At 48.7% G+C, this 27,521-nt stretch overlaps 1 protein-coding gene across 4 annotated transcripts in view; it reads left to right on the top strand.

Annotated features, from left to right (window-relative positions):
- The window catches only part of LOC142590660 (uncharacterized), a 300,067-nt gene that overhangs the window by 267,597 nt on the left and 4,949 nt on the right, over positions 1–27,521 (top strand). For 2 of the 4 annotated variants that reach the window (XM_075703044.1, XM_075703042.1), the window contains 2 exons: positions 3,351–3,659; positions 18,783–19,206. In XM_075703044.1, the coding sequence (XP_075559159.1) occupies positions 3,351–3,659; positions 18,783–19,038 (565 nt within the window). In that variant the 3' untranslated portion in view covers positions 19,039–19,206. The remainder of the gene's footprint in view (positions 1–3,350; positions 3,660–18,782; positions 19,207–27,521) is intronic. The other 2 variants (XM_075703045.1, XM_075703043.1) reach the window with 2 other exon arrangements.

Here is a 27,521-nt window from a genome sequence, read left to right on the forward strand (position 1 = left end):
TAAATGCAAGAATGCGAATGATCATGCATGTGCGCAGAAAATTACGCCGTCATGCGTTTAGAAACTTGATTGAATGAAAAATAAAAAAAAACAAAGCGCAATAGATAGTTTGACAAGAACACCTGAAGCCACAAGCCCGAAAGACCAGACAAATCCAGGCATTGCCCACCATTCCTTTATAATATACAACTGAAGGATGACGATGACCATGATGATGATTTCTCTTGGCATCCCCGTTGAAACAGGGGAGAGGGGGCGCACAAATGGTCGTCTGGCCTACTCGATCTAAACATGTTATACTATATCTATCGCAGTCTAGCGTATGGCCTATCTCCCCTTGATCGTTTTGTTTTCTTTCGTTAAAACGTCTATCGCTATACTGTGCCGTTACTTGTGCTTATGACGACTCCGGTTCTATCAATCTCTTCCCTGCTTTATGTGCCACCACTACTGTAAGCGTCGCTGGCTTATCTCGACCGCTGACCAGATATTTCTTGGATATGAGCTTCGATTGAACCGGCGCTCCTTCGAGGTGTGCGTTCCCTGCGGCTCCAGCCGAACTCCGCGTAGGTCTGCGCGCGACGTGCGCGCGGGTGAGAGAGAGCGCGCAGCCGCGCCGTCGGAATGCAGCGGCGCTCTCGGTCCTCTTCCGGTTGCGCGCGGGGATAATGGCGGCGGGAAGATGTGACCCGGCCAGCAGACAAGAGCAGAGCCGCCGCTTAATCGGTGCCAGGCTGCTTCGATCCCCGGCGGAGGGGCGCGGTGGTGCTCTCCATTCTCGCGGCGAAACGCCGGCCCTTTTGTTTCCGTGCGGGCGCGTTGGCCCTTCCGGTTCGGCCGGCGCGCCTCGCTAATGACCGAACTCTCCTCTCCGTTTCACTCTCCCCCCCTCCTTCGCGCCGTCTCTGGTGTCTTCTGTGGCGCGCCCGTCGGATGCATCTCCGGACAGGTGGAGGAGGGGAGGGCAGATCCTCTTGAGCGCACTCCGCCGATCGGTCCTGGCGCAGCTGGGTCGAGTCTGGAAGTGACAGGAAGGGCACGCTCTTCGAGAGGAGTTGGCTCTCGGGACGCTTCCAGTGGCTCTCCGCGAGTGCCGGTCGCCCGCTTCGGGGAAAGCGACGAATTGAGCCAGTTAGCGGGACGGTGCAGAATAGTTGGCACCGAGTTCCAGCTGCAAGGAACCTGAAAAGAGGGAGCACGTCAGCACGCGTTCGCGGGCAAATCCTGCTGCCCAGTCGCAGGACAGACAGACCGAGCCATCGCACGAAATTTCAGACGTAAGCGAGCGACGGTGGCGCAGCAAAGGTGAACACCTTGTACGTCGCTGACGCGCTTTTTCTCTTCGACGCTGCTTACCGCTGCCCAAGTTCTTTTCTATCTGCACACACTATTCTAGAGCTCTTCCGTCCAGTCGGACTGAATGTCGCCCCGGTCGCCCCGTTGCGGAGGAGTGAGACGCGTCGCTGATGCGAAGCATTACTCGTCGTGCGTAAATTTATTTTCCTGATCTTGCTTTTTGAGTTTTGTTCATTTGGTTATTAATAACTAGGTTTTATGACCCGCCGAGTTACCCAAATCAGCCACTTTGCGGTATGTAGGTAACTACCTGACACATTCAGTAGCGCCGCGCCACTAGAGGGCGCAGCGTGTCCGGGGAGCACTGCGGTGCGCCTCGACACCGCATCGACGGGAAGTCCGGCTGCGCTGCACACTCTGTGGCGCTGCTTTCGAGCCGCCGCCTGTCAGCAAGCGTGTGGTCGGACCAGGTTCGGGATCTGCGCGCGACGAACGGCGGCACCGGAATCGCCGCAGTTGTCACCGAAAGACCCCCGGCCCCATCGACGGGCAAAAAATAACAGAGCGGGGTAGGATAGGTAAATATGTAATTAGTGTTACAAAATCAGATGTTATTGTATTCGATGAAAACAGTGAACAGACAGTGGAGATACAGTGCCAGGAAATACCTCGGGTAAGAGAATATAGATACCTTGGTATATGGATAAACGAAGGCAATAGATATATGGAAACACAGGAAAAAAACAATAACAGTGAAGGGTAAGAGAAATGCAGCCATAATGAAGCACAGAGCGCTATGGGGATACAATAGCTACGAGGTCCTCCGAGGTATGTGGAAAGGTGTAATGGTTCTAGTACTTACTTTTGGAAATACGGTTGTTTGCTTTAAATCAGGGATACAATCAGGACTCGACGGGAACCGAAGGTCAGTGGGTCGCCTCGCATTGGGCGCTCACGGGAAGACTACAAATGAAGCTGTGCAGGGTGATATGGGCTGGACTAGTTTTGAAGTGAGAGAAGCTCGCAGTAAAATTGAGTGTGAAGAACGGCTGAGGAATATAGAAGAAAGTAAATGGGCTGGGAGAGTGTTCAGGTATCTGTACAGGAAAAACATTGATTCACAGTGAAGGAAAAGAACTAGGAAGCTTACCAGCAAGTATGCTGCCTGTAGGGTGAGCAACACAGCAACAAAGAAGGTCAAGCGGAAAGTCAGAGAGGCTGAAATAACCTCATGGGTGGCGGCAATGGAAAAGAAACCTGCCATGAATAACTACTTAAGAGGAAAAAACGAAATCAGGAAAGAAACCATTTACGATAACTCGAAGGGAAGCTCATTACATTTCGAAGCGAGATCGGGATGCCTTAGAAGACGCACCTATAAAGCGAGATATAAGAAGGAAAAAGAAGCATGTGCTTGCTGCGGTTAAAGCTAGGGAAACGACAGAGCATGTTTTATTAGAATGTGAAGACGTCTACCCAGCGGCTGATTTAGGCACCACTGGCCTCCTTGACGCCCTTGGTTTCAGAGGGAGCAAACATGCGGTAAAGCAAACATGTCCGCAATAGGCATTTGTAAGAGGCGATTGGAGGATTCGTGGAATAAAAGTAGGGAAACAACAAAAGACGGAGACCTACAGAAGCAGAGTTCGCTATAGGGGATCAGAAAATTTGGGCGTAGTAGTTCATAGTGTTTTTTTTTTTTCATTGTAGGTAGTACATTAGGCAGTATAATAGCAAGAACTTGGTGGCGCAACCCACCGCCCCGTTCCAAATGGGACGCTCATAACATCCATCCATCCATCCATGTAGGTAAATGCAATTCAAAGCTTTAAATGACTAATTATGCCTATAAACTAACAAAGCTTTCACAAAGTGTGGGCGATAACTGCACAGCGCTGCGCAAATTATGCAAGATACGTGGGATAAGGCCTACGAATCACCAGATCTTCTTTCTCAAATACGGCTTTGCTCGAAGTCGTCGTCTGTTTCTTCTTCGTCGTGCCCACGTCCGCGCTGTTGCTCTCCGTATCATTTCCCCTGGTTCCGCGTCGCAGGCCCGCCCTGTCCTTCCCGCCGGCAGAGCGCGAGCCGAGCCGCCCCCCGAGCTACCGGTCGCGCACCAGCTCGGCGGCGGGCGGGGGAGGCATCCTGCGCTCGTGCGTCGGCGGCAACGCGTCGTGCAGCCAGGACACGCTGGCCACCGTGAGCCCGGCCGAGGAAGAAGACCAGCGGCACAGCCGCAACCCGTCGCTGACGCTGAGCACGCTGTCGCACGAGGAGCAGCCGTCGCCCGCCGCCGCGACGAGCCAGGCCGCCGCAGCGGACACCCTGCGCCGGAGCTGCTACAACGCCGGCGTGCTCGGGTCAGTCGCCTTTCTTTCTTTCAACTGTCGATTGCTGCCACACGTGGCTCGAGCCCGCGAAGGGCATCGATCGCGAATGAACGAGGAATTTGTAAAGGCTTCGCCATTAATCATCTCTAACGGCATCCTCCTTGAAACCGTGCGGCGACAAATAGTCGCTTACCCTGCTCGAGCTAATGGAGTTTCACTTCATGTATTGCCGACTAATATTTTTCCCATCTCTAATTATTTTCTTTGAAATTTCTATCTCTGTATCGTATACCTGTGCTTGTAACGATCCCGGCTCTGTAGATCACTTCCCTGCTCTTTTTCCACCAGTACTCCGAACATCGCCCTCTGATATCTCGAGCGCTGACTAGTTAATGCTTCCTTCAGCTTTGAACCCAAGTGAGTGTAGTAGGTAGATGTTCCCTACTGTCCTACCTAGACTGGAACACTCGACATTCTATTAGAATATGCTGAGGCTGCTCCGGAGTTTTTCTGCGGGAGACACATACCTCATTCTACAACCAAACGCCTAAGTGTGCAAAAAAAAAAAACAATAATAAAAATAAAATAAACGAAAGTACGGAATAGCACGAAAGCAACAAAATGCGTGCAAAAACTATTCTAGCCCATCGCATTAGGATGGTGTCCACTGTGGCAGCTCTGAAATTGACCAGTTGCCTGCGCCTAATGATCGCATGCGGTTTCGTGGGTGTTCTACATCCGCCGCCACGGCCGGGAGTGGCGCTCGCTAACGCTTTCGGTTATGACGTCATGTGTAGTGTGGTCTACTGTTAAAGGGAACGCATGACTCTAGAGTACGTGCGCATTTACCCCTCTGGCAAGCGTACAATTGCACGGCTTCGCAGCAGGTGACTCGTGGTTAACTGGTGGCACCGGCACCTCTCTTTGTGAGGTCGCGAAGTGTAGACAAATGCGTGTACAAATAAATCCCCATGCAAGGGGTTCGTATACCGAGCTCCTTGTTTCCACGTTGACCCATGCTTGCAGCTGCTGCAGACACTCCCGCCGGACCTCTGGCGCTCTCTGTAGGAAACTGAAAGGACAGTGGCCGGCACGGAGTGCGACGACGCACAGCGCCGTACGTTGTGTCCGCCCCTTCTAGCGTTGTGTACTCAGATTCCCAATACTCGCGTTAGTTCCTCCGAAGCTGCTCGAACTCTACCAAGCTCGAGCTTTAGTGATGCTAAAAGGGAGCAAGCAGCCTGGGAGCTGCGAAATTTGCAAAATTTCAGGCATTGTGATTTCCTTGTCCTCGAGCACAGCCACGAGGCAGGTTAGTTTTCTCGCAGCATTATCGCTGCCGTTATGGTCGCGCCCTACGGCGTTTCTGCAGCGCATGTGGCGGCCGAGTTGCGACACCGTGACGAAATGCGCGGCGTCGATTCGTAGTTGACCCTGACCTACGTGAAATGTCGTCTTTCACCGACTCGCTGTCATCCTTTATTGCTCCCGTTGTGTCCTTGACTTGTCCCCTTATAGCGGGTTCGCGGTCAGCGTGCTTTTCTTTACGCCGCGGTCACTAAGCAGGCGTTGCGCTGCTGAACACGAGAGAAGTGGTCATTTACGAGGAAAAGTGTGGCGAGATAGGAAGTCACCAAAGACGCATCATTTTGAATATGGCATATGCAGTTGGGAAAGAGCAAGTAGCGCAAAATGGCCAGTGCAAATTTCAGCGCTGAAGAAATAACAAATATAGTCACTAGAGTCGAGTAAGAATTAGGCAAATGTCCTAGCAATGCGTGGGAATGTGGTGAGCTTCTAAGTCTAATAACGACAAGTATACGGAAAGAGAAGTAACATGGGGGGGGAGGGGGAGGGGGCTCGTTGGAAAGGAACGAAAAGACCGAAAAGCTGGTGGAACAGGGAGATGCGAGAAGCGATCGCCGAACAACAGAAAGCCTCCCGAGAGCACAGGCAGGCAAAGAAGGCGCAGTTGCCACAGGATGAAGTAGTCAGTAAATGGGAAACATACCGGGAGAAAAAGTCTACGCTTCAAATTATGGTTCAAGCCAAGATAAAAGGTGAAAGTGAACGTTGGTTGTCACAAATACGTGGTAAAAACAAGGCCGCACCCAGAATAGTTTGGAAGCATATAAAATTATTAGGCAGGAAGTCAGCAACAAGACAACATATCCCAGATGAAGATGGAAACAAACTGGAAGGGGAAACGGCATTAAATTACATCCGAAAAATATAACAGCCGAATCTTTCCAAGGCAATGACGAGGTTCTATTTGAGGAAGAAAAGAGCGTGAAAGACAACCAGATTGAAAATGAGCTAGTGCTGAGAAATTTGAACTGGAAGAAAGCCGAAGGAAAAATTTCTAATCGCACAGCCACAGGGCTACACGAGATTCCCGTTAGGCTTATTAATTAACTAGGACCAAAAAGTAAGGAAGCTCTGTTAAAAACAGTAGAAATAGCTTTAAAAGATAGAGGAATACCAGACAGTTGGCGACAAGGTAGAATGAATTTAATTTATACGGGTAAGGGGGGAAAATAGAATTCACTCATATAGACCAGTGATGATTACATCGGTAATATAAGATTAGCAATGCAGGCTATTAAATTAAAGCTACAAGCATGGGCAATTTAAGGATTGCTTAAGAACCGCTAGGCTTCTGGATGATAACTTGTTGGTCCTTGCTCTGTGTATTGAAATATCAAGAGTAGAAAGGAGACCGTTATGTGTGGCCTTTTTAGACATTACAGGAGCCTATGACAACGTAGTCCGCAACAGTTTGTGGGATACTCTGTAAGGAGAACGCTTAAGCGACGATTGTCAACAGCTTTTGAGAGAAATTTACCTAGAAAATACCGTTTGCGATGAATGGGAAGGGATGAGGAGCGAGGAGAAAGTTGATATCGACAAGGGAGTGAGACAGGGGTGCCCTTTATCCCCACTGCTGTTATGATATACATGGTGAGGATGGAGAGGCCGCTAGAAGGAAGTAATATAGGTTTAATCTCTCATACAAACAGGCGGGTACAGTAGTAGAGCAGCAGCTTTCAGGTTTATTTATGAGGACGACATTGTGTGTGTGTGTGTGTGTGGGGGGGGGGGGGGTGTTGCTAGCTAACAAGCAAAGTTATTTGCAACGTCTGGCTAATAAATGTGGACAGGAAGGCGAAAATTTTTGTCTGAAATTTGGCGTTAAAAAATCAGGTGTTATGGTATTCAATGAAAGCAGTAAACAGACAGTGTCAATTCAGGGCCAGGAAATATTTCGGGTAAAAGAATATAAATACCTTGGTATATGAATAAACGAAGGCAATGTATATATATAAGACAGGAAAAAACAACGATAGTGAAGGGGAAGGAAATGCAGCCATAACTGAAACACAGAGCGCTATGGGGTGTTAAGAACGGCCCAGCTGAGGTGCAAGTTTTGCCAGCCAGTTGCAACAGTAGCGTCAACTTTCCTGGAACGCCACCGCAAACTTCTAGCCACGGCGTCACTAAGTCGACTGTGTGTGAAGAACAATACGCGCATCCTCGACTCTCCGTCGCTGGAACCAAGATGAGTGCGACGAAGCAGGCTTTGTTCCTGAACCCGCCACCGCCAACCTGGTCTGCTGTGAACGAGGGAGCCCCCAGGGAACGTAGTTCGAGTCTCCTTCCCACGCGCCGTTCAAGAGGCAAGACAATGGGCACCTGGCCGCGCGCTGCAGGGGTCAGCTCGGGGAATAAAAGGCGCCTTTCCTGGAGTAAGCCCCGAGTTCTACGAAGTCCGTCTGACGTCGGCTCCGGACCGTGAACCTGTGCGGAAGTGTGTGTGTGTAAGCCTTCCCGCAGAGAGGCGGCTTGTTTACGATGCCTGGACGGCCGTTTCCTTCACCTTGGGATCGAGGGAGGACCGAGTGTTTATAAACCGCTGTTGTGCGGCTGCTCCGTGTACTTTCTCAAGCAGTCATGTTAGACTGAGGTACTTTCTCTCGCGGTCATGCTAAACTGATGAACTGCAACATCCTTATGTAGATACTGTAAATAAACCCATATTCCTCGTTCTCGATGAGAAGCAGTCCTTCCCTTCATCAACGTCCTCAGCGTGGATAAGTTGGACGATGGCATGGGCCAGCTACCTTCTAATTCATGTCCGACTCCAATCTTCAAAACTGATTACGAGCGATGGGATTGAGCCCCCAATCCTGACAGGGGATACAATAGTTACGAGGTGCTCCGGGGTATGTGGAAAGGTGTAAGCGTTCCAGGACTTACTTTTGGAAATGCGGTTGTTTGCTTGAAATCAGGGGTACAATAAGTTCTCGATGGGAACCAAAGCTCAGGGGGTCGCCTCGCATTGGGCGCTCACGGGAAGACTACAAATGAAGCTGTGCAGGGTGATATCGACTGGACAAGTTTTGAAGTTAGGGAAGCGCACAGTAAAATTGGTTATGATGAGTGTCAGGGGTGGCGTCTGGCACCACGTGCAGAAGGGAATTTCAACCGACCATCTCTCACCCTGCCTCGTCGAAATGAGGCGTGACTTCGCCTGCTATGGTTGGCGTCCCGCACCTCGTGCAGAAAGATCTTTCTCTCACCCGACCTTCTTCCACCAGGCCTCATCGAAATGAAGCGTGACTTCCTAATTCGCCATGACCATTTCGAGTGTCTGCCGGTCTGGCGGAAGCCCCGCAGCGTACAGGCATCTTTTGTATGTGTGTGTGTGTGTGTATGTGTGCGACTTTAGAGGGACCCGTTCCTCGAAAAACCAACAACGCGCAAGGGAGACGGACAAGCGTCTGCAATTCCAGGAGGCGGGACGGCCTCCTCCTTGCAGCTGGCTTTCTTTGCCGGTCACGTGACGTCGACGGAAGCAAGATCCCTCGCACGATTGTGGAGAGCCTATTTAAGGGGCTCCGAAATGTACTTTTGATCACTTCATTCTCTTTTCATCATCTTTCATCTACCTTTGAACAAACCGTGCAAGTTTCGCACTAGAAATCGTCTCGCCCTTGCTTGGTCACCATGGTCTACCGGATGCCTGCAGCCCGGCGACAACGCCACGCTACCCAAAAAGTAACGTCGGTCGAGCTTCGATAGGCAGGCGCCGCTACAACTCGGCAGGGGTACGATACGCTACCAACAAGAGCGACTGAGGAATATGGAAAGTAAATGGGCTGGGAGAGTGTTGAGGTATTTGTACATGAAAAAACATTCACATTGGAGGAAAAGAACTAGGAAGCTTACCAGGAAGTATGCGGCCTGTAGGGTGGGTAACATGGCAACAAAGAACGTCAAGCAGAAAGTCCGAGAGGTTGAGATAACCTCATGGGTGGCGGCAATGGAAAAGAAACCTGCTACGAGTGACTACTTTAAGGGACACTAAAGGGAAATATTAAGTCAAGCTAAAGTGATCTATTAGTGGAAATCTCTAACGCGTCAATGATATCGCGAACAGGGCCTTAGTAATCGAGAAACTTACGTAAATGCAGGACATGATTAGAGACTCCCCTGTGACATTCAAGCACTTGCCCGATGACAAGCACTCCTCAGTTAAATTCTGTCACTAGTACTCAACCACTCGTTGCAAAGAAAACGTCATTGTATCTTATTAGACGACGAAATAAAATGCTACTTATCCAGTTCTATTTCATTTTGAGAAAAAAAAATAACTAATTGAAATTACCCTTGACAACGACACGGGCGGTGGAAATGTTTCGTTTTCGCTCGACTCTACGCTGCCCACGCTTTCGCTTTCGGTACTTTACTGATCGCGCAGTGCCGCGCTGGTTTTGCTGGCTCGTGAAACTCGCATAAACTGCAAGTAGGAGAGAATTCAACTTCCATGTGATGTTGCGGGACGCCTGAACGGTCTACGCTACTTGAAAAAAAAAAAAAAAAAAAACAGCTGCAGCGGCGAATCTACCGCTCTATCTTGGCTCGGTGCCGCCGTCTGTCGGGCGCCGTTTTAACGGATGGCAGCAAAGGGCGATGATGGCGTATGCAACGTCATCACTCCCGGTGGAGTGGCGGGAGATCTGAATTTCGAAACAAGTATACGGACCCTTGAGATGCAATTTTCTCGGAAACTAAGTCTTTTCTTGGCACGAAACAAGCGTTGCGAGGTTTCTCGAATGGTAGGTAAACAGTCCACGTCGACTTAGTATTTGCCTTTACTGTCCCTTTGAGAGGTAGAAACGATATTAGGAAAGAGGCAATTTATGATAACTCAGAGGGAAGCTGATTGCTTTTCGAAGCGAGATCAGGATGCCTTAGAACACGCACTTATAAAGCGAGATACAACAAGGAAGAAGAAGCGTGTGCTTGCTGCGACAAAGGTAGAGAAACTATGGAGCGTATTTTATTAGAATGTGAAGATGTATGCCCAGCGGTCGATTTAGGAATGACTGGCTTTTTTGAAGCCCTTGGGTTCAGCGAAAGCAGGGGGAAAGTAAACATGTCCGCAATAGAGATTAGTAAGAGGCGATTGGAAGATTGGTGAAAGAAAAGTAGGGAAACGACAAATAACGGAGGCGTAGAAAAGCAATGTTCACAATAGGGGTTTAGAAACTTAGCTTATGGGAATTCATCGTGTTTTTTTTTTCTTTTTTAGCATAGGTAGGAGATTAGGCAACATAATCACGGGTTCGATTGCCGGCCGCGTTCAGATGCTTACGAAAAAAAAAAGAAAAAGACAGAATCGCTCGTGTGTGTACCCTGCCTTGGGTATACACATTAAAGCCCAAATCCCATGTGAGCGATTCTATGCGCGAGAGCGACGGCTTCGAGCGACGAAACGAGCCGTCGCGGAATTAACAGATCGCTCGTTCTTGTCGCTCGATTCTCTAAATGTAAAATTCGTTGCTCGTCGCCCGGAAGTGTACATGAGTGACGTGCTAACGGTTGTTGCACGGTACGAGCAGACGACGGAATTGTGATGCGTGCAAGAATAAAAGCAGCACCGACTGCAAGACCATCCACTTAGGCGATACTATCGCCTTGGCAACGCCTTCGCCATCGGCGTGCGCTGATTGGCTGGTTGAGCAAAAACAGATGACGTAGTGCTCTACCAGCCTATCAGCTCGTCCGATTACGCTCAACCAACCAATCAGCGCACGCCGATGGCGGAGGCGTTGCCAAGGCGATATTATCGCCGAAGCATATCGTTTCAGAAAGCGTCCCCAGAAGTGTTTTATGCTGCTCTGTACAGCAAAACAAATCAACCTAAATTATTAGAGCAAGTGTCACGCGAGTTTCGGTTCCCTCACACCGGCGACAACGGGGAGACGCGACCGCTATCGCGTCGCGTGGACTCTTTGCTGCAAGAATGCCGCTGGTTGAGAATCAATCTGGAACCCTCCTCGACGGCATCCCTCACACTCCGCTGTGCAGTTTCGTGACGTTAAACCCCCATAATAGATAAAGCAAAATCTATTCACTGTGTCAAGTCCGTTATTGTTCGTGCTACCGTGATTTCTTTTGTTTTTACACCTCGCTGGCGTGTTTACGAAGCCTCCTGCTACGATAACGTGGACCGTTTTGCTTTCACGGAAGTGCCTTATGCCGATGTCTCTTTTCCTTTGGCAGTCTCCTGGAATACCTAAATGAGCACACAAGATTGACGCCCGTGTATGCGATCGCGTTCATTGCGAACAGCGCGTACAAGCAAACACATGCGAGTGCCCTTTCGGCCTGGAGAGCCGTCCGCTGGCTTGTTTGCGCCTCGCTCGTTCCCTCCTCCTCGCCCTGCAAGCCCTTCAGCGGGCAGCGAGAGCGCGCCTCTTTCGGAGACACCGCAGAATTCTCGTGCCTCGTTTGGAGAAGTCATCTCTGCTGCGACAAGCCGAGGGCCGCATCTTTTTTGCTAACTCGTAACTGCGCGTCAGAGACGTCGCCGTTTCGTGGACGCTCGGCACCGTCCTCAACTTTCAAAGTAGAGCCGATCGGCGACCGCATAATGCGAGACGCATATCTGGGGCTGAATGCAGCCTAGCGCGCGGCCCCGTCTGGTATCACGCACGGCTGGCCATACCTCACGCAGGAATTTTGTCTTTCTTTCTTTTTCTGACTATGCCCATGCAGAAACGTAGCTTGCTGCATGACGTCGTCCGCTGCCGAGGTGGCGCAGCCGCGTCGCATTCGCGCAAGCGGAAGCATAGCAGTCTCGGAACAAGCTTCTATAAACAGCCTGCCGTATGTAAAATAATACCCAAACAGGCAGAGCGTCTGATCTTCACAAAGCTCAAATTTCTACACCTGTCTAAAAGTCAGTGCGCTGCGCTGTCCTGTGTGCTTTTCATCCCACGTCTTTAGCGCTATGGTTAACAGTGGCTCACTTGAAATGTGCACAGCTGTTTTAGGAGATGAGTAGGTATGTCTGAGAGAAAGTAATGGAAAATTGTCATGATTTCTCGGCACCATTTGACTGGTAAGAGATGGCCAGAAGACGGGCGGTGCAAAGGAACGCATTCAACGAACTATTGCTCGAATAATATGTAGCAGCTCACTGTATAAAAGTACCTAAAGGTTAAGGTACACCAGAAAGTAAAAAAATAAACATAACTTGTTCGCTGGCATGTAACTTCACTTCGTTTCAGCAGGGATAAAATTCTAATAAAATTCCATAAGAAAACACCGATAACGATTGTCAGTAACAGCGTTAGCTTCTGTACGATTCGCTAGAATTCCGTTGAGTTGCGAGTTCGGCACGCGGCCTTTCCTTTTCTTTCACTTGTTTCCATTAATTATAAATGGAGGAGGCATAGGTAAAAGCTGCATAAATGCAGCTTGAGGTGCCCTTAGCCCCAAAATGACAGCAGCAGGAGCTACGCGATGTAGAAACAAACAATTCTCATCGGTCTCAGCAGAAGTACGATCTTTCTCGACATTTCATAAACTACGTAGGCGACAAAGCAAGTATAATTAAGCGCCTGACTGACAGGGAGGAGAGCGGCTTGATACGGCGCGACTCGCGCGATGACGCAAGAGTGTGAACATAGCTGAGATCCCCGTGCAGAGAATGCTAAACCCCCTTCGTAAAGTAGCGACACTCTCCTCCTCCGCCTTTACTGCTCCTCGTTTCTCCTCTCTTTCACGCTCCCTCCTCGACCGTGGCGCCGCCTATACCACTCGAGCGTAGCAGAGACGACCTTTCGCAGAGTGAATGCACGTATAGCAAGGCAGTGCGCTTTGGGCGTTCGTGTTGGCTTTCTAGGTCCGAGTAACTTCGTGTACAGCATAGAATTTCTATGCGGGCAGTTATACAAATTCAGTGACAGCAGCTTTTCTTCCCCTGTTTTGATAATTATTTTTAAAAAAGTATCTGAACGAGCGCCAACGCTGTGCCATGACGACTTCGAGTGTATCGCGTTGCCTACAATTAGGTGCGTAACATTTTTCAAGTGAGTGTCGCATGCTGCTGTTGCGAATGATTGTAAATCACGCGTTTACGATGGAATGCCAACATCCTGGCCTCCAGCAAGCCCTGAATAGCCTAAATAATCCGCGCCCTCCTTACCATGTGAATTCGCGGCGCGGATCAGCTATGACATACAAAGGCCGACAGAGGGCACGAACGATCGCCGCTCAGAAGGTTCGGAAGAGTTTTACAAGCTACAGTGCCGCCAACGTGCATGCCTGCCAATCTTCTAAGCACTCGCAAAGGCTCAAAGGTGAGCTCTCAGTGTGGGGAGAATGGAAAAAAAGCACCACCAAGCTGACCTCTGCTCATAGCGTTCGGCGCCTGCGTTTGCAGGTAAACATTACGGTTACCTAAGCTGCAGTTGTCGGAAAGCATGAAAAGCAGTCAGGGATTTTTTACCACTCTTAAAGGCGAAGCTAAAGGGACAGAATCAATTTTCATGGCACTTACTTTTTTAATGCAATGGAAAGCTTACTGGTCAGAGTATCTAATCATGAAATGGTAAAGCGGAAAATGCCGTGGAACATTCCTTATCAAAATTTTTCCATCTGCAGTGAGGATGTAGCCGTTCACTGGAAGCATGCTGAAAGCGGTGATAGGTGAGCGTGATAGCGACGCCGGCATGAGCACTGCGAGAAAGTGTTATTTTGTCTATCAAGTCAACGTTCCCGTGATTCACGTTTTCCAAGTTGTGAAAGTATTTCTGCGATAATAGCTACATGTATTCGTGGTTTTCTGTCCAAGTGCTTTGGTATTTAAATAGTCAAAACGAAACGGTATCACGTGTAAACGTGATGTGCAGTTCACCATGTTGCCGTAGCCATCCGTGCGCGTCTGATTTCCGAAGCATAGAATAAAGAGCAAGGGTCTTATAATATAGCAGCGACAATTTTAAGCAATAAATATGTTGTACTCAATAACAGCCGACTTAACGTACCCATCATCGCACTCATTGCACTCTCATTGACTACATCCGAAGTACCAAGATTTACCTGACAGGCCTCGCCACTTACTGACTTTTGGTACTTTCTTTGCCAATTTAAAATTATAAACCCTACTTCAATCGCAAATATCGTGCTACATTCTATTGCTATAAATCATGGTCATTCAATTTCCATCAAAGTCTCGCAGCACCTTCTGGCCAGTTGTCAGTCCCTTTAAGCGTAAGCGCCCTGCAAGTTTTTTGTTCAGGCTTACAATCGAAATTCATTTCAGTAGATTCGCCCTCTGCAGCGATTCGCTGGAACTTGAGTTTCCGGGCGAAGCAAGAAGTGTTATGTGTGCAAGTACAGTGTATTCTAGTGCAAGCATGATCTCGCTGTTGTGGATGTCAAGTGTCGACCGTCACGGCGTCAAGGACATTTTGCTACGACGGGTTCTGCAAAAAGGGATTACCGTAGTCATATGTGAAAATGCATATACAAATCAAACTACAAATAAAAATGGCTATATTTGGCTACAAATTTGTTTTGCTCTTTGTGTGTGTGTGTGTGTGTGTGTGTCTGGCTACATTCGGGCTACAATTTCTCTAGCTTTGGGCTACGCCGCCATGTCCAACCTGGCAACACTGGTCTAGCCAGTGAACCGCGTGAATATATAGGGAAAATATAAACCAAAAAGCTGGTGTGACGGAGAAGTTAAGGAGGCCATAGAGCAACGCAAAGATGCATGCAGAAAACACAGAGCAGCGAAAAAAAGGGGAGCCACACCAGAAGAGGTGGAGACAAAATAGGAGGATTACCTTGCAATGAAAAGAGAAGCATTGGCATTAATTCAAGCCAAGATAGCAAAAGTTGGGGTACAGTGGATGTTAGAGATACGAAAAAAAGACAGAAATGCCTCTAAGAAATTTTGGGAACACATAAGGCAACAGAGTAAGAAGACAGAGGTGGTTCAGCACTCACTCCACACCAGAAGGAACAAAGGTAGAGGGAGAGGAAGCTCATGAATATATTAGGTTAACAATAGAGGCAGCATTTGCAAAGCCAGTGGGTAGCGAAATGGAGAACAATGACAACAGCAGGACAGAATTCGAGGAGGAGTACAGAAGGATGACAAGTAAGGAATGGGACAGAATTGAACACAAGGTCCCCGTGGGAACAGCGACAGGACCTGATGGCATACCTATGAAATTGATAAGCATATTAGGCCAGAAAAGTAAATTAAAATTACGACAACTTATTGAACAAATAGTAGTAGGGGGAGATGTTCCACAGGACTGGAAATCAAGCAGAATGATATTATTTTACAAAGGTAAGGGAAGCAAGGACAACATTAAATCCTACAGGCCAATAACTGTCACATCAGTCATATACAGAGTAGCAATGCAGATGGTGAAAAAGAGAATGGAGGAATGGGCAGAACGTGAAGAGATCTTGAGAGAACTGCAGAATGGATTTAGAAGGAACAGAAGGCTAGATGATAATTTATTTGTTATAACACAGTGCATAGAGATAGCGACAGCCAGGCAGAAACTGCTATGGATAGCTTTTTTAGACAATATAGGAGCCTACGATAATGTAAACCGAGAAAAGTTATGGAGCCAGTTGAGGGAATATGGTCTAGATAGAAAGATGATTGAGTTCCTACAACAAGTTTATACAGATAATGAGGTAGAGATAACATGGGAGTGGGAAACTACTAAGCCAGCTAAAATAAGAAGAGGTCTCAGGCAGGGCTGTCCATTGTCGCCTCTGCTTTTTATGATTTACATGAGCCAATTGGAAAAGAGACTAGAACAGAGCACAATAGGAACCGACATAAGCTATATGCTGGAAGGGCAGAAGGTAGCTCAAGTACTAGCCGGACTGATGTATGCAGATGATATTGTACTACTTGCTGACACCCGAGTAGGGCTACAGGAACTAATGAGCATATGTGGAGAGGAGGGGGGAAAATTGGGACTACAATTCAGTAGAGAGAAGTCTGGGATAATAGTATACAATGAAGAAAGGGGGGAACCATTGGAAATACAAAGCACTAAGATTGATCATGTTGAAAAATACAAGTATTTGGGCATATGGCTAAACGAAGGCAAAAAGTACTTGGAAGAACAGGAAAAAATTATGATTGAAAAAGTGAAAAGGAACTCAGCTGTAATGAAACGCAAGGCACTATGGAACTATAATAGGTACGAGGTGCTTAGGTGCGTATGGAAAGGGGTTATGGTACCTGGCCTCACATTCGGAAATTCAGTACTGTGCATGAAATCGGAAGTTCAGACATCCATGGAAACGAGACAGAGAAGTGTAGGCAGCTTGGCCTTAGGAGCACATGGGAGCACCCCTAATGAGGGAGTGCAGGGGGACATGGGGTGGACGTCATTCGAAGGTAGAGAGGCAATCAGTAAGCTAAAATATGAACAGAGGCTCCCAGCACTGGAGGAAAAGGGTGGGCAGGAAAAGTGTACAAATATCTGTACATGAAAAGGTTGAACACAATGTGGACACTCAGAACGAGGAAGCTGAGGAATAGATACCTACAGCCAAGGGAGGAGGTCCAACGTGGTTCTAGTGTGGGAAAGGAGGTGAAGGAGACGGAAAGAAAAATGTGGGAAGAAAGAATGCTCGAAAGCCAGCGCTATCTATGTATAGGTCACATATATTATAGGTCACACAGATTAAGAGAGAGCTCTTATTTGATAACTCGCGGGGCAGCTCACTATTATTCGAAGCTAGGACGGGGGTTTTTGAGATCGAAAACATACAGGGCTAAATTTGAAGACGTGGACCTTTGGTGCACAGCTTGCGGAGCCGAAATGGAGACCACTGAGCATATAGTGCTGAGATGCACAGACCTTCGCCCGACTCTGGCAGAGGGAACATTGGCAGATATGGAAGGGGCATTGGGTTTTCCCGGGGAACAAGGGCAAATAGACGAGAAAAGAGTTGCAGTAATGAGAGAGAGAGAGAGAGAGAAGTGTTTCTTGTGGGGAAGGAGAAAAGGCTAGCGCTATTTTCTGCAACCCATGCGGGAGCACGGCTCAGCGCCAGCAGGGTGGAGGGGATGGGGTTAAAAGAGAGAGAGGGTAGGAGGGAGAAAGGTAGAGGGACGTAGAGATGGAAGCGAAGTAGTGGCCGATCAGGAAGCCCGAGGTGATTTTTGTAGAAATGTCCTATAGTCTCGCCGAGAGCCTCGGATGAGTCGAGGTACTCAACGACACTTAGGAAGGCTGGTAGCTGATTACGAGTGGGGAAGAGGATATCTTCCTGTCGTGAACATGGGAGCCCCAGGCGGTGGAACTCTTGCAGACGTCGACCGCGGTGCTGCAGGTGAGCAGGGCAGGCCAGCAGGAGGTGCTCGAGAGTTTCTGGTTCACCACAGGAGGCACAGGCTGGCGAGGTGGCTTGCCCAAGGCGGTGCCGGCGGGCTGCCGTTTAGTAGCAGCCTACTCGCAGTCGGAGCAGCAACGAGGCATCCCTTCGTAGGAGGCCGTGCTGTGGAAGAGGCCATGGAGGCCGGCCCAGGGATACCCGTTTGTCCGGGTGGCAGGCGATGATGCGCCGGCGCAGCCTGTGCCTCGAGAAGGTTGCGGCCGTTACAGCAGGGCTGAGGGGGACGCTTGAGTGGTGGGCACTTTTTGCCAGAGTGTCCGCCTCTTCATTGCCCGGGATCCCCACGTGTGGCGGTAGCCAATGCAGAGATACTGAGCATCCTGCGTCCTGAAGGACCATCAGTCTTGAAGAGAGCAGCGCTACCCCAAGGCTAGCCCTGTCAGGGTTCTGCAGGCAGAACATCGCCACCTTGGAGTCGCAGAAGATGGCTACCGGGGTTGCTGATAGCTCCTCTGCAAGTAGGTCCACAGCAAGGTGGAGTCCTGCTAACTCTGCTGCGGTAGAACTTGCGTGCCCCGGGAGACGGCACAGCTTGCTCTTTCGTAGGGCCGGTGCAACGCAGGCTGCTGTGGATGAGCCAGTCTCCGGTATCACGGATCCATCGACGAAGATGTGAAAGTGGTCCCCAAGTCTCTCTTGGAGGAGAGAGGCTGCCGTCTGCTGTAGGGCACATGTTGGGGAACGATTCTTCGAGACACCTGGCAGCTCCGTCGAAGGGGAGGCTAGAGGATTGGTGGAGGAAGTCAAGGGAGAGATAGTACCATAAATCGGGGAGATAATGTTTCCTCTACTTTTTTATACAGTTAATGTGGGGGGGAGGGGAGTGAAAACTAGTTTAAGGAAAAGAAGATGTAAAGAAAGGAAAAAAAATAAAATAGGAGGGGGAGCAAAAGGCTAGGTGGCGCCAGCCGCCGCCCGTTACAAAGGGTATAGCCGCCATCCATCCATCCATCCATCCGCGCGCACTTTATTCTATGCGCGCCATAGAGTTTCATACAACAATTATTGTATGAAACTCTATGATGCGCGCACCGGCTGACCTGCTCCGCTATCACAGCTATTCGCACTCCTTCGTCACGTTCTCTCCCCCCCTTCACACTGCTTCACACTACACCCTCTCAAACTACACAAGAACCGCAACTAATCACGCGAATTAGCAAAGGCAAGGCGCAGAAGACCAGGAGTCAAGAATTCAAACGACAGGACCGGCGCCGGTCCTGTCGTTTGTGTTCCTCTTGACTCCTGGTCTTCTGCGCCTTGCCTTTATTAATTCAAGCATGAACCAACTAGCCCAAGCACGAGCTTTACTTAATCATTCGAATAGTTAAGTGATCGTAAAGCTAAGGTTCGATAATAGTGATGGTAGTGAAACGACCGAGTATGGCGTTGACGTGGCCGCGCGCCCTTTCTTCGCAGGGTTAGCGGCGGCAGCGTGTCGTCATCCAACCGGAACACGCCGAGCCCTCCACCGGGCAGCTCGTCCAGGGCGCCTGACCCGCACCTGCTGCGCAAGAACCACGACGTAAACACGGTGACCATCGTGCAGACCACGGACACGTCGCAAGTCATCAACCAGGACACCGTGATCGTGTCAGTGTCGGGACACAACGCGCGCACGCTGGTGCTGCCCTCGGGACACTCGGAGGTGCAGGTGACTCTCGCGCACGTCTGACACGCGGCCACGCGGCGCCCTTCGCCGCCGCCGGACGACGCTTCCACGTCGTACGCCTGCGCGGGCAGGCACTGCGGCTGCCGGCGCCCACACGTCGCCCAGGACGACCGACCGGCGACGCGGGACGACAGGCGGCGCCGGCGCCGGGCGCGAGACGACGGCATGCCGGTGAGCGTGCTCTCGCACCCCCTCCGTCGCGAGTAGCCGCGGGGCAAGAGCGTCGTTTTAGTTGTGCCACCGCCTACACTAGCTCTGCGAAATCGGCACCACGTCGTATAGGGTGTATGCACTGAAGCTCGCCCGCGGCGCTGCGGTGCCTCGGCGCAGGTTGCCACATTTGTGGTTGCACCTCAGCAGATGTCAACGTGTTCTCCCAGTGTTGCTCTGCAAAAGTATCTTCTCTTATCGCGTGTGGTTCCGCTTCAACAACAAAACTAGTAATAAATGTTTCACTGGATGTGCTGTGTGAACGTGCGATATAGTGAGCTTGGTACAGGTGTGGGTGTGAGCTTCGCCTAAATGTGTCAGTAAATCTCCGAGTATGCGCTCCTGGGTCCAGGTGCATTAGCAGTGGATGGTGTAGTTCACACACTTCTTATCACAGTTGAAGAAACAAGCACAACAATGTCAGCATTCAAGGGCATATTCCTATGACATGCTTACGGAGCCGAATATGCAAACAAGCGTCTGCGATTGCGGCTGTGCAGGTACTGTGCGCTTGCATTGAGCTCCGCCGGGCTTCAGCAACAGCCCATATGAATGCCTACATCATCATCTTCCTAAATGCGTGAGGGTAGCTTTTACAGTGGAGGAAAAATGCGTTCTAGCTTCGCCGCGTTCTCAAACCCGTGCACCCTACTAAGTACGCAGCCACAAGAACGCAAAGCTTGTGCCATCAGTGGTAAGTAGCCCTCGCTTCACCACCGAGCCATATAAACGAACGGTACATTCGTGCGTCATTGTAGTTGTTTTGAAATCAAGTTGACCGTGTGAAGCTTGCATCTGGGACATGGTCTTTTAAATATGTGAAATCAATGTAATTCGCTGGGTGTGAAACGTCAACGGAGTGCGACGCTGAGCTGCAGTCTACTCAAAGCATTGCAATCACAACTCAAACCCATGCACCCAACTAAGTACACAACCACGAGAACGCAAAGCTTGTGCCATCACTGGTAAGTAGCCCTCGCTTCGCCACCGAGCCATATAAATGAACGGTACATTTGCGCGTTGTTGTGGTCGTTTAGAAATCGAGTTGACCGTGTGAAGCTTGCATGTGGGACATGGCCTGGAGAATGTGAAATCAACATAGTTCGCTGGGTGTGAAACGTCAACGGAGCGCAACGCTGAGCTGCAGTCTATTCAAGACATTACAATCACAACCATTCAAGTGCGGAACTTCGAGAGTTCGATCACATCTCTTATCACAGAAGGTGAAACTCTTTTGTGACGACGTCATCGTCGTTCGAAAATGCAAAAAAGTTAGTCATATTAGCTAGCACACCATTTTACCAGCAACATTTTACAGTCGTCTCGAATCCACTGATCGACAGGGCAACGAGTAGCAATAAGCCAGATACCAAGCTTCATTGTCGCATTTCCAGGTCTTTGCATCACCATGAACACTGGTGAAATCACTAACATGTGGTTATGCTTTTACACCAGCCTGTGGAACACTGTGGTGATAAGCTGTTGATCTTCCACTGTAAAGGGTGCCTTTGTACATTTAGGAAGGAGTTGCAGCAGGAATGCGGGCTGTTGCTGAAGTCCGACGGAGTTAAATAAACTGTACGCTTGTAAACGCAGATGCCTGTTCACACATTCGGTTACATAAGCATGTCATAGAATCTTGCCCTAGAATTCTGACATCGAATACTGACATATTTCTGCTTGTTTCTTGGCACCTGCTAGAAAAAGCGCGTGAACCATGCCATGCACTGCTAATGCGTCTGGACCCACGAGCACATACTCGGACATTGATTGACATATTTAGGCGACGCTCACACCTACACCACCAAGCTCACTACATTGCACGTTCACACAGCATATTCAGTAAAATATTTAACAGTAGTTTTCTTGTCGAAGCGGAACCACACACTATAAAACAAGATGCCTTTGCACAGCAACACCGGGCAGAACATGCTGCCGTCTGCTGAGGTGCAACCACAAATGTGGCAACCTGCGCCGAGGCACCGCAGCGCCGCTTTGCGGCCGAGCTTCAGTGCGTACACCCATAGATTGCGTGCATCCGCTACACCGTTGAGTTCTATAGTTTCACATTATGAGAGCGCACACGGATTCAGCAACTGCACGAGACAACCCTGTCGTGTGATTTCAAATAGGTCTGACCAGAGTAACAATGCAGGCTTGTTAGTACACTATCTTTATCTGAGTTTTTCTTTACTGCAAATAAGACCAGACACAAGAAGACACACATGGTGCCGTGTGTCCTGTGTGTGTTCTTGTGTCTGGTCCTCATTGCGCTTAAAATAGCCCTGGTCAAATAGGTTCCCCTGAAAACCTTTTCCTAGACACAAACCATGCGGCAACGGTGGCAGCGGTGGCGGAGAGGTAGAACACCCGCCTCGCGTGCAAGAGGTCCGTGGTTCGAATCCCGGTGCCGGCAATTTTCCACCGGATTTAAAAAAAAAAAACCCGCGTGTTGATAAAATTGCACAAACAGGCCTGGAGTGTGGCCTGATCCCGGTGACCAGAACCGGTAACGCACTCCCTCACCAGAGCAGGATTGGCCACCCTGGTGCAGTACTTGGCCACAACCTCCTATGAACACAACAATCAAACCCCGGCCCTCAGTCCCCAGCAGCTGCGAAGCAACTGACCACGGCGGCGGTCAGACTTGCGACGCAGCAGAGGGTGCTAAGAATCACTGGCTCCGGACAGGCCGCCATTGGAATATGAACCTGGCAACGCTTAACGCTATAACGTTATCTAGTGAGGCGAGTCTAGCAGTGCTATTGGAGGAATTAGAGGGCAGTAAATGGGATATAATAGGGCGCAGTGAAGTTCGGAGGCCAAAAGAAGCATATACAGTGCTAAATAGCGGGCACGTCCTGTGCTACCGGGGCTTAGCGGAGAGAAGAGAACTAGGAGTCGGATTCCTGGTTAATAAGAATATAGCTGGTAACATACAGGAATTCTATAGCATTAACGAGAGGGTGGCAGGTCTTGTTGTGAAACTTAATAAGAGGTACAAAATGAAGATTGTACAGGTCTACGCCCCTACATCCAGTCATGATGACCAGGAAGTCGAAAGCTTCTATGAAGACGTGGAATCGGCGATGGGCAGAGTGAAAACTAAATACACTATACTGATGGGCGACTTTAATGCCAAGGTAGGCAAGAAGCAGGCTGGAGACAAGGCAGTGGGTGAATATGGCATAGGCACTAGGAATAGCAGGGGAGAGTTATTAGTAGAGTTTGCGGAACAGAATAATATGAGGATAATGAATACCTTCTTCCGCAAGCGGGATAGCCGAAAGTGGACGTGGAGGAGCCCGAACGGCGAGACTAGAAATGAAATAGACTTCATACTCTGCGCTAACCCTGGCATCATGCAAGATGTGGACATGCTCGGCAAGGTGCGCTGCAGTGACCACAGGATGGTAAGAACTCGAATTAGCCTAGACCTGAGGAGGGAACGGAAGATACTGGTACATAAGAAGCCGATCAATGAGTTAGCGGTAAGAGGGAAAATAGAGGAATTCCAGATCAAGCTACAGAACAGGTATTCAGCTTTAACTCAGGAAGAGGACCTTAGTGTTGAAGCAATAAACGACAATCTTGTGGGCATCATTAAGGAGTGTGCAATGGAAGTCGGTGGTAACTCCGTTAGGCAGGATACCAGCAAACTATCGCAGGAGACGAAAGATCTGATCAAGAAACGCCAATGTATGAAAGCAACTAACCCTACAGCTAGAATACAACTTGCAGAACTTTCGAAGTTAATCAACAAGCGTAAGACAGCTGACATAAGGAAGTATAATATGGATAGAATCGAACATGCTCTCAGGAACGGAGGAAGCCTAAAAACAGTGAAGAAGAAACTAGGAATTGGCAAGAATCAGATGTATGCGTTAAGAGACAAAGCCGGCAATATCATTACTAATATGGATGAGATAGTTCAAGTGGCTGAGGAGTTCTATAGAGATTTATACAGTACCAGTGGCATCCACGACGACAATGGAAGAGAAAATAGTCTAGAGGAATTCGAAATCCCGAAGGTAACGGCGGAAGAAGTAAAGAAAGCCTTAGGAGATATGCAAAGGGGGAAGAGAGCTGGGGAGGATCAGGTAACAGCAGATTTGTTGAAGGATGGTGGACAGATTGTTCTAGAGAAACTGGCCACCCTGTATACGCAATGCCTCATGACCGCGAGCGTACCGGAATCTTGGAAGAACGCTAACATAATCCTAATCCATAAGAAAGGGGATGCAAAAGACTTGAAAAATTATAGACCGATCAGCTTACTGTCCGTTGCCTACAAAGTATTTACTAAGGTAATTGCAAATAGAATCAGCAACACCTTAGACTTCTGTCAACCAAAGGACCAGGCAGGATTCCGTAAAGGCTACTCAACAATCGACCATATTCACACTATCAATCAAGTGATAGAGAAATGTGCAGAATATAACCAACCCTTATATATAGCTTTCATTGATTACGAGAAAGCGTTTGATTCAGTCGAAACCTCAGCAGTCATGGAGGCATTACGGAATCAGGGTGTAGATGAGCCATATGTAAAAATACTGGAAGATATCTGTAGCGGCTCCACAGCCACCGTAGTCCTCCATAAAGCAAGCAACAAAATCCCAATAAAGAAAGGCGTAAGGCAGGGAGATACGATATCTCCAATGCTATTCACAGCGTGTTTACAGGAGGTATTCAGAGACCTGGATTGGGAAGAATTGGGGATAAAAGTTAATGGAGAATACCTTAGTAACTTGCGATTCGCTGATGATATTGCCTTGCTTAGTAACTCAGGGGACCAATTGCAATGCATGCTCACTGACCTGGAGAGGCAAAGCTGAAGAGTGGGTCTAAAAATGAATCTGCAGAAAACTAAAGTAATGCTTAACAGTCTCGGGAGAGAACAGCAATTTACAATAGGCAGCGAGGTACTGGAAGTCGTAAGGGAATACATCTACTTAGGGCAGGTAGTGACGGCGGATCCGGATCATGAGACGGAAATAATCAGAAGAATAAGAATGGGCTGGGGTGCGTTTGGCAGGCATTCCCAAATCATGAACAGCAGGTTGCCATTAAACATATTAAACAACGCTTTCTTGGAGTGCTATGTTTGGAGCTTAAGTAGGGGGGGGGGGACTAAAAAGTGCTTATAGTTGGAAGTGTTTGCTAAGCTCAGCTACGCTGCATTGTTTCATTGACTTTTTGTAACAATTGGCACATCAGCTATTCTGAATTTCCTAAGTAAAAAAAGATATGTGTCACCCGCTACAACGAAATCACTAAGCACTATTACCTAGGGTGCAGGGCATTCCCCCTGCCACATTCTAAATTAAATAGGCCACAGGTGGTTACATTAAGGCTTCTGAAGACACGTATGTACCCTAACCCGGTCATCATGAACAAAATTAATCCGGACTGCGGGGTTTCACTCTATTGCAGTAAGTGTGGGGGTTTGCTCGATTTAGAACACATGCTTTGGCGCTACTTGTCGTTGGCCGGTGATGGTTCTCGAGGTGAACAGTGGTGGCAGCGGATGCTGCACAGTGAAGTGCTGGCGGACCAACTCAGGGCTGTCCAGAGGGCCCGTGTGACAGCAGAGGAGCTCGGCCTCTCTGTACCGATGAGGGAGCGGCCCGCATCAGTCCCAGACTGATCCCTCAGGACCTCAATAAAGTTATTTATACCATACCCACTCGAAGCAGGGCAGGCTACATGTGGGACAGTAATAACCATTTACTCGTTTTTAGCACAGCTTTTTCACATGTCAAGCTACATACAAATCTACAGTATATGCATATATGTATCACTAAATGTGTTTGGTGATACAAAAGTGCAATGCAAGAGATGTGATCCAAGCAGCAAAGTGGCTGACAATCACCCCGCGAATTTGGTATGTGGAGATATGAGTTGATGGACTCCGCTGTAGTCCCAAGAATGAACCAGAGCTCTTAGAATGGGTCGTTGAGTTTGGCACCTATCTCTTACATTGAAGCCATGCCAGCTCTAACAAGCTGGGCACCCTGAAAGCATGCGTCGCTGCTTGAGCCACATTCAAGTGCCCCCACAAGTGGTAGTTCCTGCAGTAAGGTCATAGAGGTACCCCACTCTTTCCTCCATTGCTGCAAGTAAATTGTGTCAAAGACCTGCCAAATTGTGAAAGTTCAGCCAAAAGGTCAAGGCAGGAACAGGCAGTTGATGAAAAATAGCCACACATCAGTGTACCACTACCTTTGCTTTGTGGGTGATCTCAAGGATTGTTGTGCACAGCCTGGGCACTGTGTCCGAAACAGTTTGTATGCACCATGAAACAAATAAGGAGAATAATAAGCTTTGAAGTTTTCAATCTGTATTGGACCCGCATCTTCAGCTCTGCTGCAGTGCCACAGCTTGTAACATAAACAGAAACAGTTTCTCCGTCATTGTACACTTTCCATCCACTTAGGGGCTAGTGAGTTGGAAGATCTCCCTGACACATCCTTGATGAGATGCATGCAGGGTAGAAGCAGATTGTGAAGAAAAAAATTATCCAACGCACCTAGACCTGTTGTACTGCTCAGCCTGCGCTGTACAAGCGATGTATGGGCATCCTCATTCCACCCGTCAACCATTTTGAAGGTGCAGAAAAAGTGTGTATGCAAAGCTAGGTGCGTTACGAGATGAACCATCTTGGGAAGAAGTGATTCACTGAAAAGACGACTTTTGCCCAAAAGTTAAGCATTGCTGAAGCAAAGCCAGTGTAACATTTAACTGTCGTTTTCATTGTGCGCACCATCTTGGGCAAATTTGCATCACAGTATTCGTGTGTCTCTTTATCTGGAATCATCAAATTTTTCAAATTATTATTTACCTATTTGTGTTGGCTGCTGGGGAATTGTAAGTCACCGTTTTTTTATGCATCGCTCCAGTGCCACGCAAGCTTCCTTGCTAACAGCTTGCTGGTGAAACGTGCAATCACATGCAATTAGCTATGCAGGAATGCTGAACTGTGTGAATACCAACATTATATACTTGCAATTTTCTATGTGTTCAGAATGTGCAGCAGCAATAGCTTATGCCACTTTGCGAGGTGGTGTTTTGACCAATAAGTAGCGGTTCCCTCGTAGGCTTCAGGGATGCAGGCCCCTTACATCACCGGCCACTATTTGCCATCAACTGACTTTTTGCAGGCTATGCCAAGGGGTACTCGCCTTCACAGACAGCTCCCACCATATTTAGCACATTGTGCCTTATCCCCGGTCAAGCAGCTGCCTGGCATATCTTCTCATGACTCTTACTGCAAGAACATTCCACACCCAGCAGCGTCATCAAATCAGCCGATAAATGTTTTTGAGCGCAGGTCTTAGGCGCCCGTTCCTGCGGCAAGCATCAGCATTAACCGAGCGAACGAGCACAGCGAAAGATGAGAGTGAACATTGTCTGGTCTGTCGACGGTGGCTTCTGTGAATCGTGCCCACGCATCACCGACGCGGTGGTCCCACACGGTTCCTCTCACGGTCTCCTAATTAGCCATGCAGTCAGGCCACACTTTGCTCCATTTTGCTCCATTTGAGCCACACGGTTCCTCTCACGGTCTCCTAATTAACCATGCAGTCAGGCCACACTTTGCTCCATTTGAGCTTGCAAGAACTGCAAGAATAGTGTCTATGCAAGAAGTGTGTCTAGACGGTAATAACTTGGTCTTTTTGCATTTTGAATGGTCTGTTCAAATTTGGAAGCTGTAAAGTAGCTGTAAGATGTGCACCTTAGCTCCGTGCCCTGTGGAATAAGTTCAGGACAAAAAGCATTATGCTTAGAAAATGCTGCAGACTCATAACATGTTGTGGAATTGGATGTTCAGCTTCAAGCCTCGCACTGAGAGATGTCATTTATCAACTGCAAAGCCAAGCGAATCAACTCAGTTGCTAGGTCTTTTATAAAGTGCACATGATGTTCCTCAAAAGGATGCAAGAAGATAACATCTTTCGTGTATGCTATATTGGACATAGTCTAGCATAATATCTATTAATTGCTAAAACGGAAAGTTCTCCAGACCAAATATGATGCATGGGGACATATATACAAACCTTCAAAGCTCCAGATATGGCAAATCAGTTCTGCAGAAGTCCGCTAGGTGGAGCTAAGTACACAAAAGGGAAAAATTGGCATCCACCCAAATTGTAGCATGAAGCTACAAAGGAAACTCATACTAATTTCTCAGCTAGAAATCCTCCCAATTCAAGAAGAATTCGTCCTGGTTTGAGACTCGAACCCGGGACCAACGCCTTTCCGGACGGTCATCC

The sequence above is a fragment of the Dermacentor variabilis genome, chromosome 8 (assembly GCF_050947875.1).
Source record: "Dermacentor variabilis isolate Ectoservices chromosome 8, ASM5094787v1, whole genome shotgun sequence".
NCBI classification, from domain to species: domain Eukaryota; kingdom Metazoa; phylum Arthropoda; class Arachnida; order Ixodida; family Ixodidae; genus Dermacentor; species Dermacentor variabilis.